The sequence below is a fragment of the Primulina tabacum genome, chromosome 16 (genome assembly GCF_025594145.1).
Source record: "Primulina tabacum isolate GXHZ01 chromosome 16, ASM2559414v2, whole genome shotgun sequence".
In the NCBI taxonomy this organism is placed as follows: Eukaryota; Viridiplantae; Streptophyta; class Magnoliopsida; order Lamiales; family Gesneriaceae; genus Primulina; species Primulina tabacum.
The window spans coordinates 34,083,735-34,108,947 of NC_134565.1; the positions used below are offsets into that span (position 1 = coordinate 34,083,735).

Here is a 25,213-nt window from a genome sequence, read left to right on the forward strand (position 1 = left end):
GCTACTCTAAATGTTTCAAACTTAATAAGATAGTATAGAAGTCTAGATGTTTAGGAACAGTTACGATTTGAAAAAATATTGTTATATATTCACTACATTTATCATGTCACAGTATATATATATTTTTTAAAAAATCGTGAAACGGCAATTTGATAATACCAAAGCAATCAAGTAAAGAAATATGGCTTCAAAGAAAAAGAATATAAGATAAAAGATTATTTGGTCTATTGGTTGTTTTTTATTATATGAATGTTTTAAAATAAATTAAATTTTAAGGTTATTAAATTTGTAAGAAGAGTAGCTCTGTACCATCTCACATGTTTATATTTATTTATGAGATGGATAAACTTGAAACATATATACTTTGAAAAGTAATACTTTTAACATAAAAAATAATAATTTTTTATAAGTTGAATTGAAGATCTGTTTCATGAAATCAAACTATAAAACAGTCTCACTAAAAATTTTTATATTATAAAAAATTTATTATTAATTAATTATATACGCAACATGAGAGTGTGAATGTCTTCCATAAACTATCATCGAGAATCTTTGATTTCTTCAACTTCTTATTTTATATAAAAAATATATAGAAGTTATGAAAAGTTAAATATCACATTTAAAATTTTAAGTCAATTACTTTAAAAAAAACTGGACTTTTATGTCTTCTACATTTTCATGCTAAAACAATATTTTCTATTTTTTCAATTATTATATATACAAATTTCAAACACATAAAATTTAGTTATGAAAAAATATGTAGTTAGAGTTAGATAAAGGAAAAAGAGCGATTTATTTTATTAATTTTTTAAATTAAAATATATATGTACCTCATAAATATATATATATTCCGTGTGACAAGATTATAAGTTTCAATCCTTATAAAATTAAAATTTATTTTTCCCTCTTATTTTTTTTATATAATAAAATAAATCTTTACCTTCCCTCCTCCCTCGTTCTTAACTGTGTGCGTGTCCGTGTTCAACTCGCGTTCATGGGAGAGAAATCAAAACAAAATTAGTGAGAGAGAGAGAGAGAACAACTCAGAATTAAATTTATACTACGAGCGAAAAAATAGAGGAAAAATAAACAATCAACTCTGTATCCCAGTTTAGAGAGAGAGAGAGAGAGAGAGCGGCTCCTCTGTTGCGATTTTGATTTCAAACATTCGAAATTTCTTTTCGCACTGCAACTGCAAATATCGGCCGTTATCTTCAAAGATCCTCGATTTGGTAACTGGGTTTTGTGCGTTTCGGATATTGGAGCGGAATTTTCGGTTTTCTCCTTGGATTCTTAATCGAATATCGAAAGAAATTGAATTTTTGTGAGGGATGAAGGAAGCTGATTTTCAGGAAAGTCTGTATCTGATGTAGTATGGCATTGTTGTCGTCTGAAACTCACATAGAAGATGTCGTTTTATTACATAGGTCGCGAGGCTTCAAAGGTTGGGCTTTTTCCTTTTCCTTTTTTTTTCATTTCGTCCTTTTAGTTAATATACACTTTTTCTTTTTCAGTTGATTGATTTCTGATTTTCGTCTTTCTTGTTTTTACTTTAGTGTTCATGCTGATTATATATTTTCTTTTTTTATTGATTTGTGTTTTTGTCTTCCTGATGTGAAGTTATGGAAGAGAATTTGTGCGGAAATTACAACAGAAATCAAGCTTCTTGCAGAAAATTGGAAGTATATTTTAGGGGGCCTCATCTGCCAGGTTTGTGCACCTTTAAATTTTAATGGATCAGTCTCTGCTTGATTCTGGTGTTTGGTTTTCGCTGGTTATAGAATCAGAGATATTTTCTGGCAAAGACAATATTTTTAATGGACATCATGTGTTGTAAAAACCTGAGAACTACATGTATAATCCGTTCTGATTCTTTAGTTATTCTTCAATTAATCAACAACCAATTGTGAAGATGACTGAAATTTTGTTATGATATCCGTGGCTACGACTTTTGCGGGGTAAAAAGTCAATGCATCGAAGCTTACTTCCGTTGGCTTTTCAATAGAAAGTCAACAAAAGCATGAAACATCCATGTTTGAATATGTGATTGAAGAAACAAAAATGTGTTTAAAAAATGGATGTCCGCAGAAGAACCCATGTTTGAAAATACTTTTTTACTTCTAATGGCTACCTTTTATTTTACCTTTTTTTGTTATTTAGAGGTGTATTCAGATGGACTGATTAGTGGGAGAATGGGATATCTGATATGTGTGAAGAAATGGTGAATTTATTTTAGAAATGTGGTGGCTTCTTGGATAAAAGGAAAATGCATGTTATATTGTGAGTTTCATTTTATTTTTTGCAAAACATGAGGAATTACATAGTGGGAAAAGTAAATCACGTAGGATGGGGAAGACACTTGGGTTTTTAAACTCATTCAGTAAATTAAATGGGAGCCTACATTGATACATGATAAACTTGCCACTTATAGTAAGATTTTTCTCTAGAGCTATAACGAGTTTCTCGTTGCTCATTCCAATATTTTGGCCAATGGCTCAAGTTTTTTGGGAAGTTTATTTTATAAATGCCATATTTGCTAAATAATTGTCATTCTCCGGGCATTGATATTGGTCTTTTTGGAAGGACGATAAGCTTCTCTCTAGCACTTTTCATTGTGACTAAGATTTCCTTGGATGGGAATTGGCTATGTGCTCTCTAGTTTGTAATTTGTGATCTTTGTCTTCACTGCCTTTTACCAGTACATCCATGGGCTGGCAGCTCGAGGAGTCCATTACTTTTCATCGGCCAGGACCAATACTTCAGGATGTTGGCTTCTATCTTCTTCCAGTAAGCTTAAAATATTCTTCTAATGCTGTTGCTTAACTCTATTGCTTCTGGGGATTTTTACTCATGGTTTCAATTTCCTAAACTGTAGGAGCTTGGGCAAGACAGAGCTTACATTAGTGAATTTGTATTTACATTTGTTTTTTTATCTTTTGTGTTGGTGAGTTTTCCTTCTATTGTTCAAGTATTTTTCAAATTCTCTGGGAAGTCTAATGCACTAAATATTTGTGATGCTTCCTACAGTGGACTTTCCATCCTTTCATTACAAAAAGCAAGAAGATCTACACTGTCCTGATATGGTGCAGAGTTTTGGCATGCTTAGTTGTAAGTGTAATTTTGACGGTCCTTTCAATAAGTAGTGTAATTTTGACGGTCCTTTCAATAAAGTTTTTGTGCACTAAATTTGTGATTACATTGTTTTATAACGACCTGTAATATGATTCAACCTTGTCAATTGTCTATCTTAATGGAAAATGAAACTCCCGGCTGTGTGACACTATGGTCTATTTTATAGCATTCCCAAAGCATTGACGATAATGATTTTGTAGCTAATTCCCTTTGCTGCAGGCTTGTCAAATTCTTCGAATCATAACTTTCTACTCTACACAACTACCCGGTCCAAACTACCATTGTCGGGAGGTAAAAATGGCACAAATTATTCTTTTCTCTGTTGATATCTTGTGCTTTCACTTTCTGCTGAAGATGTTTGCCATCGTTTAATATTTCCTTCAGCACATATAAATAGATATATATTAATTACATCTGAACATTGTTATGAATGATATAGGGATCAAAATTTGCCACGCTGCCTCGTCCTGATAATATTTTGGAAGTTTTATTAATAGGTAACAAATGCCTTGATTTCCTTCTGCTGTTCTGAATAGTTTTTTAAAGTTCTTTTTTTCATTGGAATCCTTATGGTTGTGCAGTTCCTAGTGAAGTGCTTTTTGGTTGTGGTGATTTGATATTTTCGTCTCACATGATATTCTCCCTAGTCTTTGTTCGGACATATCATAAGTACGGTACTCGAAGGTAAATATCATAGGCTATCTCAATACTATATTTTTACCTATACATCATCTTTTATTAATAGAACAGATACATATATAAAAAATTTGATATGCGGTCTTTGTTTGTAACATACAGAAAAACGGGTCCATTATGAGAGCGGATGGTTTTGTTTTGTAAAACAACAAAATGCACTCTTTTAACCTCGATTCTCTAAAGTTTTTGCTTGCATATCGGTGTGTTGTCCCAGGATTCTGAAGCAGTGTGCCTGGTTAACTGTTGTAATCCAGAGCTTGTTGATTATTGCAGCGCGGAAACATTACACAGTTGATATTGTTGTGGCATGGTAAAAATATGCTTACTTAAAGATTCCTTCTTCAAATTTCAAATGTTGATGATGTAGATTTCTGATGCCCGATTTTGTGCCAGGTACACCGTTAATCTGGTCGTGTTCTTTATAGACAAAAAATTGCCAGGTTGGCATTCTTTTTCTTCAAATGCACATATCTGTTTTTTTAATATATTATTTTGGCTAAATCTCGAGCCTTAACTTGCTAATTGTTTCTGCAGAACTTCCTGATCGTTCTGGAGCTGCAGCGTTCTTGCTGCCATTGAGCAAGGATAACAAGACTAAGGAAGAAATTAATCACAAACTCTTGAATGGAAATACTGGAGATTCTACTGACTGGGTACAAAACTTATATTTTACATTTCTTTTACCTGCTTGACGAATTTGATTTGTAATATGAAATTGCTCGTTTTCTCTTCAGAGGCCAAGAACTCAAATTAATGGCAAGATTATGGAAGAAGGAAACATTGTACATGTTGAGGCAATTATCAATGGTTTATAATCAAGAAACTTCTTGATTTCTGCACGATCAGCAGACATCAATTGTATTCAATATCATGCGAGTCGGGTAACTCCTCTCTGAATTTTGTATCCGTAGATGGAGTTGTATTATGTCATAAAAATATTTCCATAATGTATCTCGGAATTCCATATTTTCTTATTCCTTAATCATTATTTACCTTCATCCTTTTTCAATTCTCCATTTCTTGATAAATAAATGGGAATCTTTAAATAATTATTATTATCAAGAAAACAATCTTATCGGATATCCTTCTGCGAGATCATATAAAGCGACACAGGTGGATTTAGAAAATCAATGTATTTGGTTGTGGTGGGGGAGAAAGACTCAGTTTTCTAAAAGATAAAATTTAATTTAATATATATATATATATATTTTGTTTGGTCGGTCTTGCATAGACGTATAAGTTAGGTTGAATCAGCTTGTGAGCTTATTGAATTGACTCGATACAGAGTCGATCTGAGTTTGAGTTTTTTCGAACACGAACGGCTGAAATTTCTTAAGCTTGACTCAAATAAGAGGCCCGTGAGCAGTTTGACTCACTTACCTTTTGGTCGGCCCGAAGAAGTGTCAGTACAACGCAAGGAGCTTTTGATGAACTCGAGTCCATTTTTATGTAATCCTACTTTCCCAACTATCATGGCCACCATACCTGTATGTTTGGATGGTTTTGGTGGTGAAATGGACATTTGTGTGGGCAATACATGCTTGACCTAAATCTTGACAGGAGAAAATTTGCCTTGCTAGTTAAGATTTAAGAACCTCTCGATATTAGAAACATGTCCTTATCTTATATCCAAATGAATCTTGCATCACATGTCTTGCAGAGGCTACCCCCACTATTTCCACCCACGAAAGAATACATTTCTTGATTTAGAAATGAATGAAAATTGGCCTAATCCCATGTGCTAGAGGAGCCCATCTATTGAATTTGTTTGTTCTGTCGAAAATTTCTGGGACCATGCCTAAACTTGGAATATACTACACTCCGTCGAGTTTGGGTCCGTGAATTTCCCTTTTTATCTGCAATAATGGGGTTGGGAAACTTTTGCTATGAGAAAAAATTATCACCTGTCCTAATGCTATAATTTTGGGCAAGTATTGGGAAGAAATTATCAACTCATTGTCTATTACCATGCTCTACAAAATGTTATTCACGAGGGTATTAAAAAATTTCATGAGCACATGCATAGCACAAGTTAATTGCCCCATCTATCTTTAGTTCTGTATCAAGCATACATTTCCATAGCAGGCCAAATATCCCTTGAGTAAGGTCACGAGACCCATGTGATCGTGAGTTCTAATCTCACATGTGTTAATAGTAGTTATATCAGATAGCAAATTCCTCAACCCAATGGTATTTAAAAAAACATTTCCATGGCACATTAAAGTTTGTGAAGTAAATGAAGCATGTCATGAAAAATAATGTTTTGTGAGGTTTTTGTGTGGATTACCGTTCTTTTTTTTTGGGGGGGATATATTTGAGAGGACATCCGATCTAAAAATAAATAACTGCTCGGCACTCTTCTGCACAAGCTTATTCCATGCATATTTTCCTCCATTATTTCTTTGAGCTTAGCAGGGGGTTCTTGGATTGTTCTCAATCCTCTTTCATATTTAAGTGCTTCTGTTACCGGGTAGTCTGTCGCTCGGTTCTGTTCCTTGTATGTGCGACACTCTAACAATCCATTCCTTGGCCATAAGTTCCTTACATCTGGTTGAATACTACCGAACATGTGCCGTGCCGCCTTCGAAACCATTTCACCACTTTCTCTGAGTCACTTTCAAGTAGCACTTTCTTGTAGCCTAATTCCCGAGTTAGCTCCAGTCCTTTGTACACAGCCAATAATTCGGCTTAATGTTCTTTACCACACTAATAAGTCAAGGACGATGTATTTATGTTATGTGAAGTTTATTAACTAGGTTGAGCTGAAGTTGATTTGGGTCTCCAATTTATACGAGGCTAAGTCCATTTTCATTGTAAAATTGTGAACGAGCCCATGTAAATCAATACCGTCCACGATTTAAACTGAGAATTTAGCTTGATACTCGTTAAGATGAGACTGGAACAAGTGACAAGAAACTCACTTATATTTTATTATAAATTGTAAAAATTGACACTCTATTTGGCCAAAATAAAGTATCAAATATCTAAGGCCTTTAACCACTACATTCTGCCTATAAAAGAACCAATTTCTATCACTTTTAAGCACATTTTCGAGATCCGAGGTTGCTAGAATAAGAAAAATGGCGGAATGAGGAATAAAGCAAAAATCGATAGAAATAAGAAAAAGTGAAGAAAAAAATAGCAAATCATCTCCAAAAGAATCCGAAATTTTTATACAACACTCATCTTCCACCCAGAAATCAAAGTGTACGAGAGGTGTAACAATGTCATCAACTGATTTTGCCCAGAAAATCAAGAATCATGAAGAACAGTTTGTGGAAAATTTCAAAAACTTATGTTTCAAGTAGCCATTTCAATCTCGATTTACTCCTTCTTCTTGAAAGAATTTCCATTTGGTTTTAAAATAAAAGTTGTTCAAAATGTTTTATGTTCACAAAACAGTCGTCAAAAGTATTGTTTTTGGTTGTCCAAAATGAGTTTGACAGTTATTGTAGTTTTTTAAAATCTGCTATTGATCCGTTTTGAGTTTTGAAAAGTGTTTGACATGAAAGTTGTAGGAAATGGCAAGACGCATCTCCTGTAAAAATTCCGGCTGGGCGTGGCAGTCGGAGCTCGGCCATGTTTTGGCAAGGCGTGGAGCGTAACACGCGCTCATGAGTTTTTCTGACTTCCGAACGATTTTGTACAATTTATAGGCACATCTAGAAAGTTTGATGATTTTTGGACATTTATTTTAATTGTTATGAATTTTTAAAGTATTAACTGAAAATATCAGTACAAATTTTGTACAAAAATGATTCTAAATATTCAAACACCTAATATCGGTTATATTAAGTGTAAAATTACTCAAATTATTTATTGGAAATTATCTTGGCTTGAGCTCATCAATCGGATGAAATAATAAATTGTCCATGTGATGTTTTCTCTACCGTAGGATTTTTCTACTGGTTTTTTCAATAATTGAGTTTGCCATTTGACTGGAAATTACATTAAAGTTTATAAGCTACTTTTTTATTCATATATTGTATCATGTTATAAATGTCACAATTTATTGGTCATATTGTACTATATATCTGAATATATGAATTTATTGGTTCTTGAATCGTTACCGATCGGCTGATTGAATGAATGACTTGAGCCTGAACATCGATCTATGTACCGGACTGTTAATCCACTGGACAACGCGGTTTCGGCTCGGAAATGTGAGTCCAATGAACAACATGTTATATGATTCATCTGAACAACATGGAGGTCTGAAAATGTAAGTTTACTTTGACTCTTAAATAATCGATTGTACGGATCCTATTTGACTACGTCGGGAAAATGATGCACCGAATGTTTGTGAGAGTCGCCTCTTTATCCCGCGATATTTATTTCACAGACCTGAACCGTCACTGCATTTCACTTGATAAAATATTTTCATAATGATACGTTATCACTGATATATATCATCTAATATTTAATTATTGCAATATTAAATGTCCGTTTGAATTGTTATAAATATATAAGCACAATTTTATTCTCTCACCAAGTCTCCAAAAACTTAACCTATATATATTTTTTAATTGTAAATCACAGATACATGATTACAAATACTACGAATATGATGAAAAATGATGAAAATCGAGAATGGAAATATTGGTATAGCATGACCTTGATTTTCCTGTTGAAATCATTTTTTTTTTGTTGCCTTTTGTTAATTAAATAATTGTACATGCTTTTGCGTTATCATTAATTTTACGATTTGAAGGCCCACGTGATATAACGATTCGGGCCTGCTACAAATACTATGTCAAATGATAGTGTGCACTTTCTTGTGGCAAGTTTTTTCTTTTAGACATATATGCCAATGTGTTCTAGGTGTTTGGGCACTTTAATCATATGATTAAGATGATTTGAAAGGATTATTACTTAAGAGTAGGTTTTTTTAAGAAAGTCTCACGAATATTTATCTGTGAGACGGGTTAACCCTACCGATATTCAGAATAAAAAATAATACTCTTAGCATCAAAAGTAATATTTTTTCATTGATGACTCAAATAAGAGATCTGTCTCACAAAATACGACTCGTGAGACCGTCTCATACAAGTTTTTGCCATTACTTTGAGCATCTCCAATCCAAGAATCAAAATAGCTTTTCATGCTATTTTGATGCTTAGGCATCTCTAATGGAGCTGCGCTATTTCCCTTTTCTTTTTGTTTTTTTTAATCTTTTTTTGTTTTTTTAATTATAAATATTTATATTAAGAAATAAATAAAATAATATTCTTTAAGAAATATTCTTTAATTATATATGAGTTGGAGAAATAATTATAAATATTTGTATTCTTTAATAAATAACTAAATAAAATAAAAAAGAATATTTCGAGAATATTCTTTTTTAGAGTAAGATTTAAAGTAGATCTGTTGGAGATGAATATTGTATTTGTGGCAGAAATTGCACTATTTTAAAATAGAGTTGCTTTAAAATAGAGTTTTGGGTTAGAGATGATCTTAATAGTAATGGCCTACAAAAGGAATATGAGAAGCCATGTACTGGATGGGTTCTAGATAGTCAGCGGATAAAATCGAAACCAATCATGCATGATATCGAATTGGATTGGTTCAAGATATATCGGATTAGATAAGTAAAACAATCCAAAATCAAAATTGAAATAAGTTGGGTTGAAATATTGAGACTAATCTGGAACTAATTTTTTAAGAACCCAATGTATTTAAATAAATTAGATATAAATCTCATGCCAATTATCAATTTATTTATTATATATATTTGCATGAAACTGGTCTTGAACTAATTCTAGTACCCGATTCAAACCAATCAGATTAAATGGTCACAAGTCTTTTTTGAAACAAACCAAACCCATTCAAAATTGGTGTTGAAATTCACAGTTGGTTCTGGATTAAACTGAACCAAATTCGGCTCGGATTTGGATTGATTCAATGTGTTAACCGTAACTAATTATTAGCTATGTTTTACAAGATAAATGAAAATTTTCTTCGAATAAGCCAAACATCATAGTCAAGTTCAAATCCAAATCAAATCCAAAGCCAAACATATGAACATTGTTTGTAAATTATGTTTTTCAAATTATTTCTTATTTTATACTGAAGCACGTAATTGGATGGCTGATCTTCATCACTTCGATCGGGCTCGCCCCGGTCGAGAACGATGGGATTATGGGAACGAGCAACTAGCATTCACAAGAACCATTACATCAAGGATGATACACAGCTTCTTCAAGTTTCGTACAATCTTCATCAAGATTTAATATTATACAAGACTTTATGATGGGATATTGAAGTGGAAAAGCCAAGATATGACAAAAGCAAATACCATACAAGCAAGAAGAAGATTCAAAGACCGGTGACCATTCAGGCAGCTTCGAGTTTCTGAGGTGGAAGGTGACACAGATGAGGAAGCAGCTGTCGCAGGGGCGCTATTGTCGCCTGTCTGTTGTTGCAAAGCCTCAATATCATTAGGTCCGACTATGTTCCGTGCTATCGAATTACAAATCTCACAAGTCCTGACAATGAGAGTCACAGTGAAACATCAGATTGAAGATAAAACAGTTTAACGGTTTTAACATTTTGAAACACAATTTTGGAAAAGAATGGATATCGTAAACTAGGAACTATCTTCATTTTGTTGCCGCACAAGCTGAATTGACTCTATAACAGATCTTTGTGTGATTGTTGAGTTTGAGGGGCTCTCCTACAGTCTTCCCAAATAAAGTAATTTTTGGGCTTCTGCCTTCTGCTATGTATACTAGTTTGATAGGTTCAAACTCCTAAATAAACTCGAGAGCAGAGTCTAATGCCAAAAGATGGAGAACCCCCCAAGCTTATAATTAGTCACAACACAATCAGTCATCAAAAGGCTTCAACCTCTCCCAGGCTCTCATGGCATTTGTAGGGGAAAATTTTCAGATTCAAATGAAATTATCAAGAACGGATAGCTCGTGATCGCTGGATACATTGAAGCGACGAAAACTCTGGAATCCAAAGATGGGAAACAAAATAAAAAATAATAATGGGAAAATATTAGGCATATCAAACAGGGATCAAACCTCCACTTTAGAAAAGAAAGAGAATCTGTGTAAAAATGTTGACTCCGATTTCTTTTTATTTTCCTCTACTTTTTGCCTTCATTATGTCGCAGATAATCACATTCTTCTTTATCGTTTTCACCTTACTAAATGCAGTTATGAGAATCATCAAAGCTAGTGTATTCTTGTCAGATAAGCATACAAAACGCAATATTCCCTGAAGACAAATACCCGTATGCTCCAAAAACATATAACTACTCACAATTTTACTTCGAGACAGAGCAAAACAAGGCCAAATTTCATGTCTTATCTAAAACTCTCTGTCAAAGTACACACTAAATTGAGTCGCCATTCAACTACATCCTAGGTACCAAAAAAAATCCCGACGGAAAGGACAAAATCTGTCGGGAGCAATTTAAAACTCACAGTAAAAATGAGTAATTTGTCGAGTAAGGAATGCATTTAAGCAAATTTAATTCTAAAAAAAACACATTCCTATGGCGATTCAATGTATTTCGACTTTGAGTTACATTTTTAGAAAAAAAAAAGGTTTTTAAAAAACTTCCCAACTGGAAATTGCCCTCATCCCTTCCAAGACAAACATGTAGAGCACCATCAAGATTCACAAAAAACAAGAAAGATGAGCAACAGCAAACAAACAAAGACACAAAAAAGAATCAAGTTAAAAATGTTCGAGGTCACCAACTTGTTTCCTTTGATCTTGAACCAAGTCTCAGCACAATGCCTATGCGCAGCAGCTAAATCATCCTTACAAGAACACCCCAACTCGATAGCCATACCAAGACCAGGGCTTCTGCTCACCAAACTCAGATGACAAATCCTGCAATCCCTCTCGATTCTACTTATACTCACCCTCTTTTCACCACTTTCTACATCAATGTCAACTGAACAATCAGAAGAATCCGCCATTAACGAAGCTTTCCTAGATTCCAAAGCCCCGGCTTCCAAAATCTCATCATAAGAGGCCTCACCATCAGCTGTGGAGTAGGCGTCGGAGTAGCAAACACTGCCCTCTTCCTCCTCACTGGCGACGCCTCCTCCACATTCTAAATCTACGTGGGACATTTTTACGGTAATCGTGTTGAAGGACTAGAAGTTAAGAACCTTTAAATGCATAAAATACTATAAAATAACTCTCAAGATTGGATTTTTAAAGAACCCATTAATGGAATTCAGCAAGCTATCGCCTCTGTCTCTCCACAGGACGGCTCATTAAGGCATTCAAAGGCAAATCTTTAAAGATCCCATGTGTTTTCATTATGGCAACATAGTGGGAGAGAAAAAAATGTGTGGATTAAGAAAAGAGGATCAGGGATTAGGTGACCCTTCCAAGTTTCCATTACTGTACTGTAACTGCACTCGATTATTTCTTACAACCCACATTATAAATTTCAACAAAGCGCAAGAAAATGTTTAGCATCTACGTAATTTGATTTGGAAATGGTGAGATAGGAGGTGGATTAGGTACACAAGAAACAAAGATTTGACGAGGTACAAAACACAAATATGAAATATATGTAGACAAGGACAGGCTGATTTGACAAAGTGTAAATAAATAGAATTTGAATCGAATTTCTAAAACCTTTTACAATTATATTGAGATTAATTATAATTAGAGTTACTTTGTTATTCTATTTTCTAATTGTTAGATTAACACACCAAATAAAATAGTAGATAGAGTTTTGAAAAGGTCGTCAAGTTGTTCTAGTACATTTTTTTGCCGAGCAGGTCTCTTGTGAGACGATCTCACGAATCTTTATCTGTGAGACGGGGTCAACCCTATCGATATTCATAATAAAAAGTAATATTTTTTCATGGATGAACCAAATAAGATATCTGTCCCACAAAATTCGACATGTGACAATTCAACAATTTTAGAAAGCAATTTCAAGATGAGAGTGCTATAAGTATTGTGTAAAAATACCAAATAATATAATCGGATATTCAATTGACCATCGTGGACCAATTAAAATTTGATGATAGAAATCAAAGGTTTTATTAGGGAAAATATATATATTATTTTTTATATAAAAATATATTAAAAATGAAGTTACAAACATTTATTTTTCAACAGAAACATCTAATATCATATCTTAGATTTAAAAAAAAACATTATTAGATGTATGGTAAATTTAATCAATATATGATACAATAATTTTTTTTTATACAATTGTAAATTTCTCCTTCTTTTGAACGAAATATAATTTGATCCACGTTTTCACGTGACAATGATTTAATTCTGTGTCTGAACTTTGAAATCTTTACTTCAAGTTACTAAATAAAGTAAAAATAATCAAGACTAAAAATTCTACGCTATCCACAGTGAATAAGAGTAGATTTTTTGTGAGACGGTATCACGAATTTTTATCTATGAGACGGGTCAATCTTACCGATATTCACAATAAAAAGTAAACTCTTAGCATAAAAAGTAATATTTTTTCATGAATGACCCAAATAAGAGATCTGTCTCACAAAATACGACACGTGAGACCGTTCACATAATTTTTTGCCCATAAAAATAATATAATATTACATTGAATAGGATTCCATTCAAAAAAAGGGTTTCGACAATAATTTTGTATATTAAAAACATAATAAAGTAACAAACATGAAACATGGAGTTAGGGAACATTTTCCAACCTCTTTAACACGTCAAAAGGTGTAACGAGGATTAAGAAAGAACCAATTATGTTTCTCAAACTAAGTTATATCATTACAATAATTATAATAAAATATTATTACAATGTATTAAAAATCAAGTGATAATAATATTATTATCAGAATTGACTGTAAATTTATTTTAGATAGTCATTGTTTAATTTGATTATATATGACAAATTGTTCTAAGAAAATTACATCATTTATAAATTTAGTGTGGAGTTTACTCACTAATATTTAAGGTAAAAATTTGTATGAGACGTTCTCACGGGCCGTATTTTGTGAGATGAATCTCTTATTTGTGTCATTCATGAAAAAATACTATTTTTTAATGTCAGGATATTACTTTTTATTTTGAATATATTTAGAGTTGATAAGATTCGTAAGATCGTTTTACAAAAGAACTACTCAATATTTAATATACACAGACTAATACTTAAAATATGTTTAATTGGTAAGTCTAGTTGGGTCGTTGGCCAAACAAATCCTCCACAACAATCCGGCCCTATTTACATGGAACAACCACCGGGGATTTATAACTTGAAATTCAAAAGCAAGAGCTGTTAATAATAACTAGTGCACCGACGCGTGTATAATATTTTTTATAATTTATTTAATTTATATTTAAATGAGGATCAAAATATAATTATACAGTGATGGACTACACTATAATTTTGATATATAAATTAAAAAATAAAATAATAAAAAAATAACATCAATGAGAATTGAACCTACAACCTAAACCTCATAATACAATGATTCTATTCGCTAAATTACATATAACTTACATTAAAATTTTAACATTTTATTAATATATAATTATTAAAATAGACCATAACACCAAAATTAGTTACTCTAAGTGTCTCAAACTTAATAAAATAGTAGTAATAATAATAATAATAATAATTTCATAAACAAGCAAACTAATTGGGGAGAAATTAGTAAAGGTTACCGCTGAAGGGCTCCAAAATAATTTTGCATTTTAGTATTGTTTTTATGATATTTTTCTTATAAAATTAAAAATAATGTGGAGAAATGGTGTTTTGGAAATAAAATTTGGTGTCATGAAAAATAGAAATTAATTATTATGTAGATGTTAGTTTATAAACTCAAGAAATATTACCAAAAAAATTTATTTATAGAATTGTATAACCTCACGGGTATGGATGACAACTTTCCCACGTGTTTGGAGCCTCGCGGAGAAAACCCGAAACGGGGATGGGGATCTCCGATTTTTTTGGGTTCGGGGATTTAAAAAAATCCTCGACGTAGTTCGGAGCGGGTATGTGATTACTATCTCATCCCCGAACCCGCCTCGAAAATAATATCAATAATAAAATAATAGTATTATTAGTATTAATAATATAATAATAATATTATTTTTTAAAATATTAATAATAATATATTATTAATATTGTTATTAATATTAATATTATCACTAATAATAATAGATAATAATAAGTTTTAGTTTGAGAAAATTTCTAAATCTTTCATCGTCGTACCATATTAATATTTTTGAAACGGGGATGGGGACGGGGATGAGAAGTTGATCCCCGAAATTTCGAGTTTGGGGATTCCCCGAACCTGAAAAAGCGGGGATCGGGGCGGGTACGAGGGTGGTGATGGAATTCGAGGACGGGGATGAGGATGAAAAACCCGTCCCCGCCCTGTCTCATTGACATCACTGCTCATGAGTTTATAGGATACTCGTTATTATTTTCAATATTCGACGTGGAACATTTGTACAATATATTTCTTATTTTATAGTATAAAATAGATCATATAGAGGTAAAATCTAATTATAATATATTTTTTAAGAAAATAATTTTAAATAATGTACAATAAATTTGATTTAATTCTAATTTGGCCGACAGCCAACTAAATAGGGTTTATGGTAAAATATATCACCACATAATACAATTAAAAAAGAAAGTAGAGAAATGAGATTTTTACGGTCTATTTATATTTGTTTTCCACACATTTAATAAAAAAAATTGATAAAAAGATATAAAGAAATGGTAAATCATCAACGATAGTAAAATAAAGCCAACACAAGGCAAAGAACTTCAGAGATGTTGGAATTACTTAAAAAAATGAAGGGGCGGGAGCACCAGGAAACTCGCCCGCCACCGGGCCAGGGGCGGTGCCTGGCTCCGCCACTGGGTGCCACCACTGCTGCTCATAAGCTCCAGCATGGCACGGTGGCTGGAGTACTTATGTTTCTCACATAGAGATGGCAACATTAATCAACACAGAAAGAATTCCGGCATGGAGAAGGCGATCGGTCTCGATTATCAGGCCAATCTCCCCACCACCACCTCCGATATCTTACATGCGTAATCAAGATTCCCTTCTCTATTCCTGTAGTTTTTTAACACGCACCTTTTCCCCGACGACGCAATGGCAAAGGAACAAAGTTTCTCCGGCAAATTCTCGCAGGGAACCTCCGCTAATCATATATACAATTCTCAAATATTTATTGAAATTGACTATTTACATAACTAAAAAAATTATAGTATATACTTGATCTATCGAGTTATACGCTAAAAATATTATTGGAAAATACTCACGTATGTATGGAAGGTTGGCTGGTTCCATCTATCGAAAAAACTGGGCTCAGTCATGGTTTGTTGATCTGGGCCACTCATTCGGCCCACTAACACTAAGATTCGCATTTTCATCTTTAATATCAATGCATGTACGCAGAAGATATTATAGTCTGAAGATAAGAGATCCTTGTCAACCTTACAATCCGATCATCTTCCCAATTTCCAAATAAGTGAAGGGAAAATTATGAAAATGTTGTGAAATCTTTTTTTATATTCAGTAAGAAAAGATAAAATAAAGCTGCAGCCATGGCCGCCACGGTATCCACAGCTACAGCTTCATCTCATCTTCCCTTCTCCAGTAGCTCACAGTCAATCACTCGTCTCTCCTCTTTACGAACGCTCTCTTCATGCTCAAACAACGTCAGCAGATTCTTCCGGAGGACGCACCCGCCATCTACGAGCGTTGGCGGCGGCGTGAAGTGCATGGCGGTGACGGCGGAGAAGGAATCGAAGAAGAAAAGTGGTTACGAGATTTACACTCTGACTAGCTGGTTGTTGAAGCAAGAACAGGCGGGGACCATTGATGCTGAGCTTACCATAGTTCTTTCGAGCATTTCAATGGCTTGCAAGCAAATAGCTTCACTTGTTCAGAGGGCTAGCATTTCTAATCTCACTGGTGTTCAGGGTGCCGTTAATGTTCAGGGGGAGGATCAGAAGAAACTCGACGTTGTCTCCAATGAGGTTCACCTTTTCCCCTTCTAATAGGAAAACTAATCGACCATACGTTGATTATTTGACGGGATTTAAACCGTTTAAAAGAGATTTTAGCTGAAAATGAGACCCTTTTAGTAAAAGAATGTGTTAATTTCAATAGCATCATAAAGATTAATTGAATTTTGCTTGTACATTCGTATACTTTTTCCATTGCAATCGCAACTTACAGCTATTTTAGCAATTGGCGCGTTCTTGTTTGGGGACGGGTCTTATAAGACGGCTCCAACTGTTAGGTGATAAAGATTCTGAATTGTGTTGAAACAGGTGTTTTCTAATTGTTTGAGGTCAAGTGGGAGAACCGGGATAATTGCATCGGAGGAAGAGGACGTGCCAGTGGCTGTGGAAGAGAGTTATTCGGGCAACTACATTGTCGTGTTCGACCCTCTTGATGGATCGTCCAACATTGATGCAGCTGTGTCCACGGGATCCATCTTCGGGATCTACAGTCCGAATGATGAGTGCCTTGCAGATATTGAAGATGACTCAACGGTAAATTGCAATGCATTTCTTGCAAGTCTATATTTCTTATGATTCAATCCATTTCCTTCATTTGAGTATAGAACTTAAAGATGGGAAGTAGATGGAAACTGTTAATGAAAAAGATACTAATTAATTACGTTTTGAACTCTAGCATAAAGGCTTTAATTCGTATTCCAAGTTACAAGTAATCTGATGGTGGAATGGCACCAAAACAGTCCACACGATGCAGATGCTACAAGAATATGTAGCGGTAGAGAAATTTCAGGGAGAAAACATGTGGAAGTTGTGCTTATTTTCTGAAAATGTTGTATACAAATCCGATGTTTGTTCCTTATTGGATATGAACTCTCACTCTTCAATAAGAGACATGCGTCATATCAAATATCGACGGGGTCATAAGCCGGACCCAAATAGTCCAACATTAATGATTTATTCGGTTCTTAAGAATCGATGTCTTTCGGATTCAGATACTGTTGACTTAGATTATCATTAGTTGTCACTTATGATCGAGCATGCTAAGTTCTAGTTTCGTAGCTACGTGCCGAAGCCAAACTTGTCAAAACTCACTTATTGCTTGGAAATTGTATTTTTTCGCAGCTTGACAATGTGAAACAAAGATGTATCGTGAATGTGTGCCAACCTGGAAACAACCTTCTTGCAGCAGGATACTGCATGTACTCAAGCTCAATAATATTTGTCATCACCTTAGGCAATGGAGTGTTTGCCTTCACCTTGGATCCCATGTTTGGGGAATTCGTTCTCACCCAAGAAAACATCCAAATTCCGAAGAAGGGGAAGATTTACGCCTTCAACGAAGGGAACTACCAATTGTGGGACGATAAGTTGAAGAAATACATAGATGATCTGAAGGATCCTGGCCCGAGTGGGAAGCCTTATTCGGCTCGATATATCGGTAGTTTGGTTGGTGATTTCCATAGAACTCTGCTTTATGGTGGGATTTATGGCTATCCTAGAGATAAGAAGAGCAAAAATGGGAAGCTGAGGCTTTTATATGAGTGTGCACCAATGAGCTTTATAGTGGAACAAGCTGGTGGGAAAGGTTCTGATGGACATCACAGAGTTCTTGATATTCAGCCAACAGAGGTGAGTAATGATCTAAGTATAATGAAATTATAAGTTTAAAATGTTTCTTCCCCTAAAAACTCTCCAAAACCTCTTCCCTATCGAAAATATGGATGAACTCGAGATGATGGCTCATTGATTCGATTCGATTCGATTCGATTCAGTTGTATGGCTAGCATGAGGCATAATTGCTATATCATGCATGCTTTAAGGTTTTGGATAGGATTCTAATACGTTGCTGATTCTCTTTTACAGATACATCAGAGAGTTCCATTGTACATTGGAAGTGTGGAAGAGGTCGAAAAATTGGAGAAATATTTAGCTTAAATGTAATTGTGGAAAAGGTTACGATTTTTACATTACATCAAATATAGAATTGTTGTGCTTTCACTATTCTCTCAAGAAGTGATTTTTATTAGAATCTCTGTAAAATAAATTGAGATGTGGAGGAAACCAGTGTTTAAAACTCCTCTTTTGTAAAAACCATAAAAAAAAGGTCATTCTGAAATGTGTTCTATATCAAGGGCCAAATTAGAAATTCTCGTTGATTTATTAAATTTATAATTGGTTTGTGTGAAAAAGTATAGTAAACAGTATTATAAATCAAATCTTTTAAATTATATTATAATCCAAATGTCGTGTTAGAATCGCTCGAAAAGAATTAATTGTTTATCTATGTAATAAATGTTTTCAAAAATGGCATATTTATAATTATATATATTATGTTATTGTGTGAGACCATTAAAATAAGTTGAATAACTAGTTGAAGGACATCAAAATATTTAAATTCTATAATTATCTTTCTTACCATACTAAAACTTCATCAAGTCAATTTATATTTTACGTAGAATAGAATCTAAACAAAACTTATCTTTTAAATCGAACAACTATTCTAAATTGAAAATAATTTCGTATTAATTGTTTACTATTATTTGATTAAATTAAAAATACTAATAACACATGCAAAGCATATGCATATTTTATTAGTATAAACTAACTTCATCAAGTCACTCCATATTTTACGTATAAAAAAATCTAAACAAAACTTCTTTTTTAAATCGAACAACTTTTCTGAATTGAAAATAATTTCGTATTAATTATTTAGTATTATTTTATTAAATTATAATAATAACACATACAACGCGTTTGCATATTTTATTAGTATAAACTATGACCGAGATGAACTATAATAATTATTAATTTAAATTGATATTACCATCGTTTATTAAATAAATTTACAATAAAATTATCATTAAAAACATTTTATAATATATATGAATATCGAGACCGGGTTATAAATTCCAAAAAAAGTTTTTAGTATAAAAATATATTTTTATATTTATTGTCTGTTTCCTTTTTCTTTTCCTAATTTTTTTTTAAAAAAAATAGACACCATGTTGCGATTATTAAAAATTTGCAACCAAAGAAATATTGTTCACACAATTTTCCATATTGCAGATGGATGATATAAGCAGGCCCCAATTCACACACAGACACGCACAGAGGAAGATGGCTGAAGCAGTTCCGAGGTTGCTGACATGGAACCGCCTCGCCTCAGCCTCTTCTTCCATCTCTCGCCTCAGTTCTCTCCATATCCGCCCGCTATCACACGGCGGCAAACAATCACTCTCCACCGCCAATTTCAGCCGCGGAGTTACATGCAAAGCCATCGAACTAGAATCAGCAGCCTTCGCTACCCCAGCGGCACCAAGGAGAAATAGCAGATATGAAATCGAGAACTTAACGACATGGCTTTTGAAGCAAGAACAGGCCGGCCACATAGATACAGAACTCGCAATTGTTCTTTCCAGCATTTCCTTGGCATGTAAGAAAATCGCGTCTTTGCTGCAAAGATCCAATATCATCAACCTCACCGGAGCTCAGGGAACCATGAACATCCAGGGTGAAGATCAGAAGAAACTCGACGTTATTGCAAACGAGGTTCATTGGTTTCAAATTTTCATTTATCTGCATTTTCAACACACCGATAAAACCCGGAAACATAATTAATTAGCATCCAAGAACAAATGCATGCATTGAATTGAAATAATCTGCTACGATGTTTCAGTTGTTCTGCAGCAGTCTGAGATCCACTGGGCGGACAGGGGTTATAGCATCGGAGGAAGAAGACGCGCCAGTTGCTGTTGAAGAGACGTATTCTGGCAATTACATTGTGGTTTTCGACCCCATTGATGGCTCTGCTAATATTGACACTAGCTTGACGACAGGCTCCATTTTCGGGATATACGCTCCTGATAAGCAATGCCTATTCGACATAGACGATGATTCTACGGTAAATTCTCGGGAACTCAGATTTAGAAGCACTCTTCATTTGTAATTTGTCTGACTTCACTCTATTATTTTATGGTTTGATTCTTATTTCTTTGTTGTTCAAGATTTTCCTAGAAAATCCAGGTTTCAGTGACAGATTGTATATACAGGGAAAAAAAACAGCGGGGGGATCTTTAGCACTTCTTTAACATACGAGGTTTTTTGCAAATTTCAAATTTTATTGGGATAATACAATGTAGCCCATAATTTTGGAAGTCTACATTGTTTTCATTGCGTGTGCAAAGGTTTAATGAATTCTTGGTGGACCTGATCAGAACATAAATAAGTAAAATAAATTATATATATAAAAATTGAAAATTTCATGCGCTAACGACTTAATTTGATCCAAAAAGCTCGCTCAAGAACAAGAGAAGTGTGTGGTCAGCGTTTGTCAGCCGGGAAGCAACTTGCTAGCGGCAGGTTACTGCCTCTACTCGAGCTCAATAGTCTTCACCCTCTCCATAGGCAGAGGCGTGCTTGCCTTCACGCTCGATCCAGCCTATGGTGAATTCGTTTTAACACATGAAAACATCAGGATTCCGAATACTGGAAAAATTTACTCCTTTAATGAAGGAAACTATGACCTGTTCGATGAAAAGTTGCAGAAATACCTGGATGACTTACGAAAGCCGGGCTCCAATGGCAGGCCATATTCCGGTCGGTACATAGGTTGCCTTGTTGGTGAGATTCATAGGATGTTACTGGTTGGTGGAATCTATGGGAACCCGAAAAACAAGAAGAGCAAGAATGGGAACCTGCGGCTCTTGTACGAGTGTGCACCAATGAGCTATTTGGTCGAACAGGCAGGGGGAAAAGCAACAGATGGATGCCAGAGAATACTTGATATTAGGCCAGATCAGGTAAAAGAACTGAGACCCAAAATAGATCTATAATACATTTCTATAAGATTTTGCTATCATTTTCTTCCTTCATTTTCGATTAAAAGAAGATAACATTGGTCCTCTCACATCGACCTCATAAGTAGTCGTGAGAGGACTTTGAAAGCTAATGCACTCATCCTTTGGGTTTGAACTCTTTCAATTCTCAAGCTTATCCTTTAACGCGAATATAATGTTGGTTAGCTACTATGTGTCCAGGTTACAGACATTATTAAGGTTTATACACCGAATACTGAAAGGTAAATGAATGCGGTCCAGAATAGATCATCATGGATCGACTTCTTAAGGAATGATTTTCAATGTCGTATGTCTCGTAACAGCTTTACAAACAATTGTGGAACAGATATTAACTAGCAGATACTTGCAGTGTTTCAAGAAACTAAATCGATCCAATATGTTTGTCTTGTCTGATTTTTTTTCAGGTTCATCAGCGTACATCGATATTCATCGGCAGTCCAGACGAAGTTGAGAAACTGGAGAAGTATTTATAATAGAAGAAAAAATTCTGTATATAGGACTTGGAAAATCTAACAATATACAGATTGAGAACATGAGTTCTGATAAATTCTCTCGTACTCGTTGTAGCAAGATTCAATGAATTCTTGAAATATATTGCTTAGATGACTAAATTGTGTTCGTTTATTGATTTCTATATTTTCTCTGTTTCCTTTGCCGTGCGTTCCAATAAAGTTTTATCATCGTAGAATTTCAATTTTATCAGTGTATATATGTCTGTGTTTTAAGAGAGATTACTGGTTGCATAAAATGGTGTGCAAGCTCAAATCCAATATTATTCATATTTTTATATTGACCTCAAGTTTGGATGTCTTCAATTAGCTAGAAATCGAAGTATTTTTGGTAAGCAAATATTTTGAATTATCGTAGTTTGAATTTGGATAAATGTATCCGAAGATTTACATAGATTATTTACAAATACGAAATGGATAATACATGATTTTTAAAAAAATTATATTTATTTTAATAAACAAAAATATATTGAGAAGAAATAAATTCCAGTTGTTCCTTACTTAAATATTGGGTAGATCATTACATTATCATCTCCTTTAAAAATTCAAAAATAAGAAAAACCTCATATATAAATTAATTAAATTTAAAACCAAATATATTTTTTAATATTCTCGCTTTTAAAAAAATATGAAAATATATATTAATTTATTAATATTTTTTTATGAGTATATCGTGCATTTTAGACTTTTCTTGGGACACGATTAGGATAGACACTCATTTGCTAAAATTTAGTTGTCGGTGGTCATCCCTATTATCTAGACAAATTATTGCTAGGATTGTGTAGACAGACAAATTCAATTGTTCAAGTTTCTCAGACTGATTGACCAATGCTATCATCCAAATTTACACACCAAAATTTTATATTTGAAGGAATCAGGCCAAATCTTAATATTAATATTTTGATTTCGACCCTTCCGGTGGTCCTTCCCGCAGATGATCAAGAAAACCAAATTATAAAAATATCCCCCAGTCGTCCTCTCCATACACAGGTCCACACATCGTGCTGTCATCTCTATATCCATACTGTGTGCTTTTCTGTCTGTGTGTTTTGTGATCAATATGGATGTAAATGGAACTCCTATACATACAAGTTGAGTGTATGTATAACTCGGGCACTGGACCGTTACATATAAGAGTCAACAAGACAAAACGGGCACGCGGGCATTAATTATCCTTCTCCTTTTTCCCTTTGATCTCCGCTACACGTTTGTAAGTAATTTTGAGAATAAATTGATTTTTTGTTTAAGAAAAGTATTTTATTTACGATTTATTCAAAAAAAGATTAGTGCACAATGCAAAGTTGTTGAACAGAGGAATCTTGTTTTCAGTTTCATACGGAAGACAACTTTATTTTATGTTACTAAAATTACGAAGCTGACAAGTTACATATTATACAGAAGATGATAATAAATTATGGTGATACTACGTACCAACACTGTGAGCAAAAGGAGATAATCGTGTAGTTATATTATGTTGCTTTGTTCGGGTGTTTTCTGTAAAGAGAGAGAGAGAGAGAGAGTACATAAACAAAGCAAAACTTATTTAATTTTCCCGACCTCCAAGTTGAATCGACGTACTTTATCCATTTCCCCGAGAATTTTTGCAGTCTACATCTCTCTCTGCGCTCAAACCCCAAAAAAAGAAGAAAATTGATCTTTTTATATTTCCCGGGTTCTTCCTTCTCAAGAAACCCTTGTGATTCCAGGATATAAGACGGGACAAGCTCGAGTTGTAGCTGAGGAACCTGGTGAGATCCAGAATGGCTTCGTTCTCATCGTCAAGGGACTTGATGGCTTTCTTGTTACTGTATTTTTGCTTGAAAGCCTTGTCTGCTGATTCCCATGGATCGTTTTCTTTCAAGAATTTTGGTAAAGATTCGAACTTTACTTCACAGCTTGTTCTGTACGGTGATGCTAAGGTTGATAATGGTAGTTCGTCAGTTCAGATTTCTGGTTCAGGGGTTACTGGCGGGGGGAGGATTGTACTAAAGAATCCCATTAATCTTGTAGATGTGGGCTTGAGGAAGAAGGTGTCTTTTTCAATCTATTTTGTGTTTTCTATGCCTAGGGAACATGGGAATGGATTGGCTTTTTATATGGTTCCTAGTGGATTTATTTTGAATCCTTTTGATGTGAGAAAACATCAGTTCCTTGCTATAGAATTTGATACCTTTAAGGATGAGAAGTATGGCGATGTGAATGGTAATCACGTCGGGGTTGATATTGATAGTATGGTGTCGGTTAAGGTCAGTAATGTTTCATCGTTTCATTTGGAGCTGAATAGTGGGGAAAAATTACAAGCTTGGATCGATTATGAAGCCAGTTCTGAAAGATTCGAAGTTAGGTTGAGTAAATTAGGTGCCGATAGGCCAGTCGAACCAATGCTCTTTTACTCCATGGACTTGTCCAAAATGTGGGAAGGGATTGATGTCTCAGCAGGATTAAGCTCTTTAAATGGGAATTCATCACAGACATGTAACATTTATTCACTACGTTTCGAGTTGAGAACTGTGCCACATTGGATGCATTCCGAACCATTGGATCCAAACAAATTCATGCACAAGGGAGAAGAGGTGAGAGCTTCAAGAAGAAACGATTGTGCCTTAAAGATACTTACTGCCCTAATTCTTGGATCTGGATTTGGAGCGCTCGGTGCTTTCTTTGTTTTGTCCGTGTGGACCATTCTTGGGAAAAGGCGGCCTGTGGTGCCGGAGGAGTATGATGTCCAACCCGAGGAATCCGAGTACAAAAAGTTCAGTGTTTCTGCAGACAAGGCTGCAGAGGATGGTATAAAGTGAGCGCTTAAATTGCAGATTGGTTGGGTGCTTTTTTTGTATATTTTCCTTGTTTTTTGTGCTTCGAATGTGTTGGTTTAGTTTTGTGTTGTAATTTAGTGATCAATCATCATATGGTAAGTTTTAACTATGTTGTGATCATTAGAATACAGCTTCAACTTGGTAAATGAATGGATAGTTTTTATTTTTTTTCAAGTATAAACTTGCAGATTTCTCCATTAATGTTATGAAAATGACTTGTACTTCCAGTTATTATTGTCC

At 34.1% G+C, this 25,213-nt stretch overlaps 4 protein-coding genes and 1 pseudogene across 4 annotated transcripts; 4 read left to right on the forward strand and 1 right to left on the reverse strand.

The window, feature by feature from the left end:
• Positions 1 to 937: 937 nt before the first annotated feature.
• LOC142529304 (phosphatidylinositol:ceramide inositolphosphotransferase 2-like) lies at positions 938 to 4,832 on the forward strand (annotated as a pseudogene).
• A 5,075-nt stretch (positions 4,833 to 9,907) lies between these two features.
• On the reverse strand, positions 9,908 to 12,323 carry LOC142529104 (uncharacterized). Its single transcript, XM_075634497.1, has 2 exons — positions 11,542 to 12,323; positions 9,908 to 10,313 (listed from the first exon to the last, which is right to left on the reverse strand). The coding sequence occupies exons 1-2, from the start codon at positions 11,919 to 11,921 to the stop codon at positions 10,073 to 10,075; spliced, it is 621 nt and encodes a 206-aa protein (XP_075490612.1). The 5' UTR covers positions 11,922 to 12,323; the 3' UTR covers positions 9,908 to 10,072.
• Positions 12,324 to 16,230: 3,907 nt separating this feature from the next.
• On the forward strand, positions 16,231 to 18,790 carry LOC142528664 (fructose-1,6-bisphosphatase, chloroplastic-like). The gene is made up of 4 exons (XM_075633754.1): positions 16,231 to 16,804; positions 17,102 to 17,326; positions 17,915 to 18,421; positions 18,656 to 18,790. Exons 1-4 carry the CDS (start codon positions 16,370 to 16,372, stop codon positions 18,725 to 18,727), a joined length of 1,239 nt encoding a protein of 412 aa, XP_075489869.1. The 5' UTR covers positions 16,231 to 16,369; the 3' UTR covers positions 18,728 to 18,790.
• Positions 18,791 to 19,847: 1,057 nt separating this feature from the next.
• LOC142528952 (fructose-1,6-bisphosphatase, chloroplastic-like) lies at positions 19,848 to 22,272 on the forward strand. Its single transcript, XM_075634258.1, has 4 exons — positions 19,848 to 20,341; positions 20,469 to 20,693; positions 21,085 to 21,591; positions 22,053 to 22,272. The coding sequence occupies exons 1-4, from the start codon at positions 19,859 to 19,861 to the stop codon at positions 22,119 to 22,121; spliced, it is 1,284 nt and encodes a 427-aa protein (XP_075490373.1). The 5' UTR covers positions 19,848 to 19,858; the 3' UTR covers positions 22,122 to 22,272.
• A 934-nt stretch (positions 22,273 to 23,206) lies between these two features.
• On the forward strand, positions 23,207 to 25,136 carry LOC142528744 (putative L-type lectin-domain containing receptor kinase S.7). The gene is made up of 2 exons (XM_075633881.1): positions 23,207 to 23,367; positions 23,864 to 25,136. The coding sequence occupies exon 2, from the start codon at positions 23,918 to 23,920 to the stop codon at positions 24,953 to 24,955; it is 1,038 nt and encodes a 345-aa protein (XP_075489996.1). The 5' UTR covers positions 23,207 to 23,367; positions 23,864 to 23,917; the 3' UTR covers positions 24,956 to 25,136.
• Positions 25,137 to 25,213: the final 77 nt, after the last annotated feature.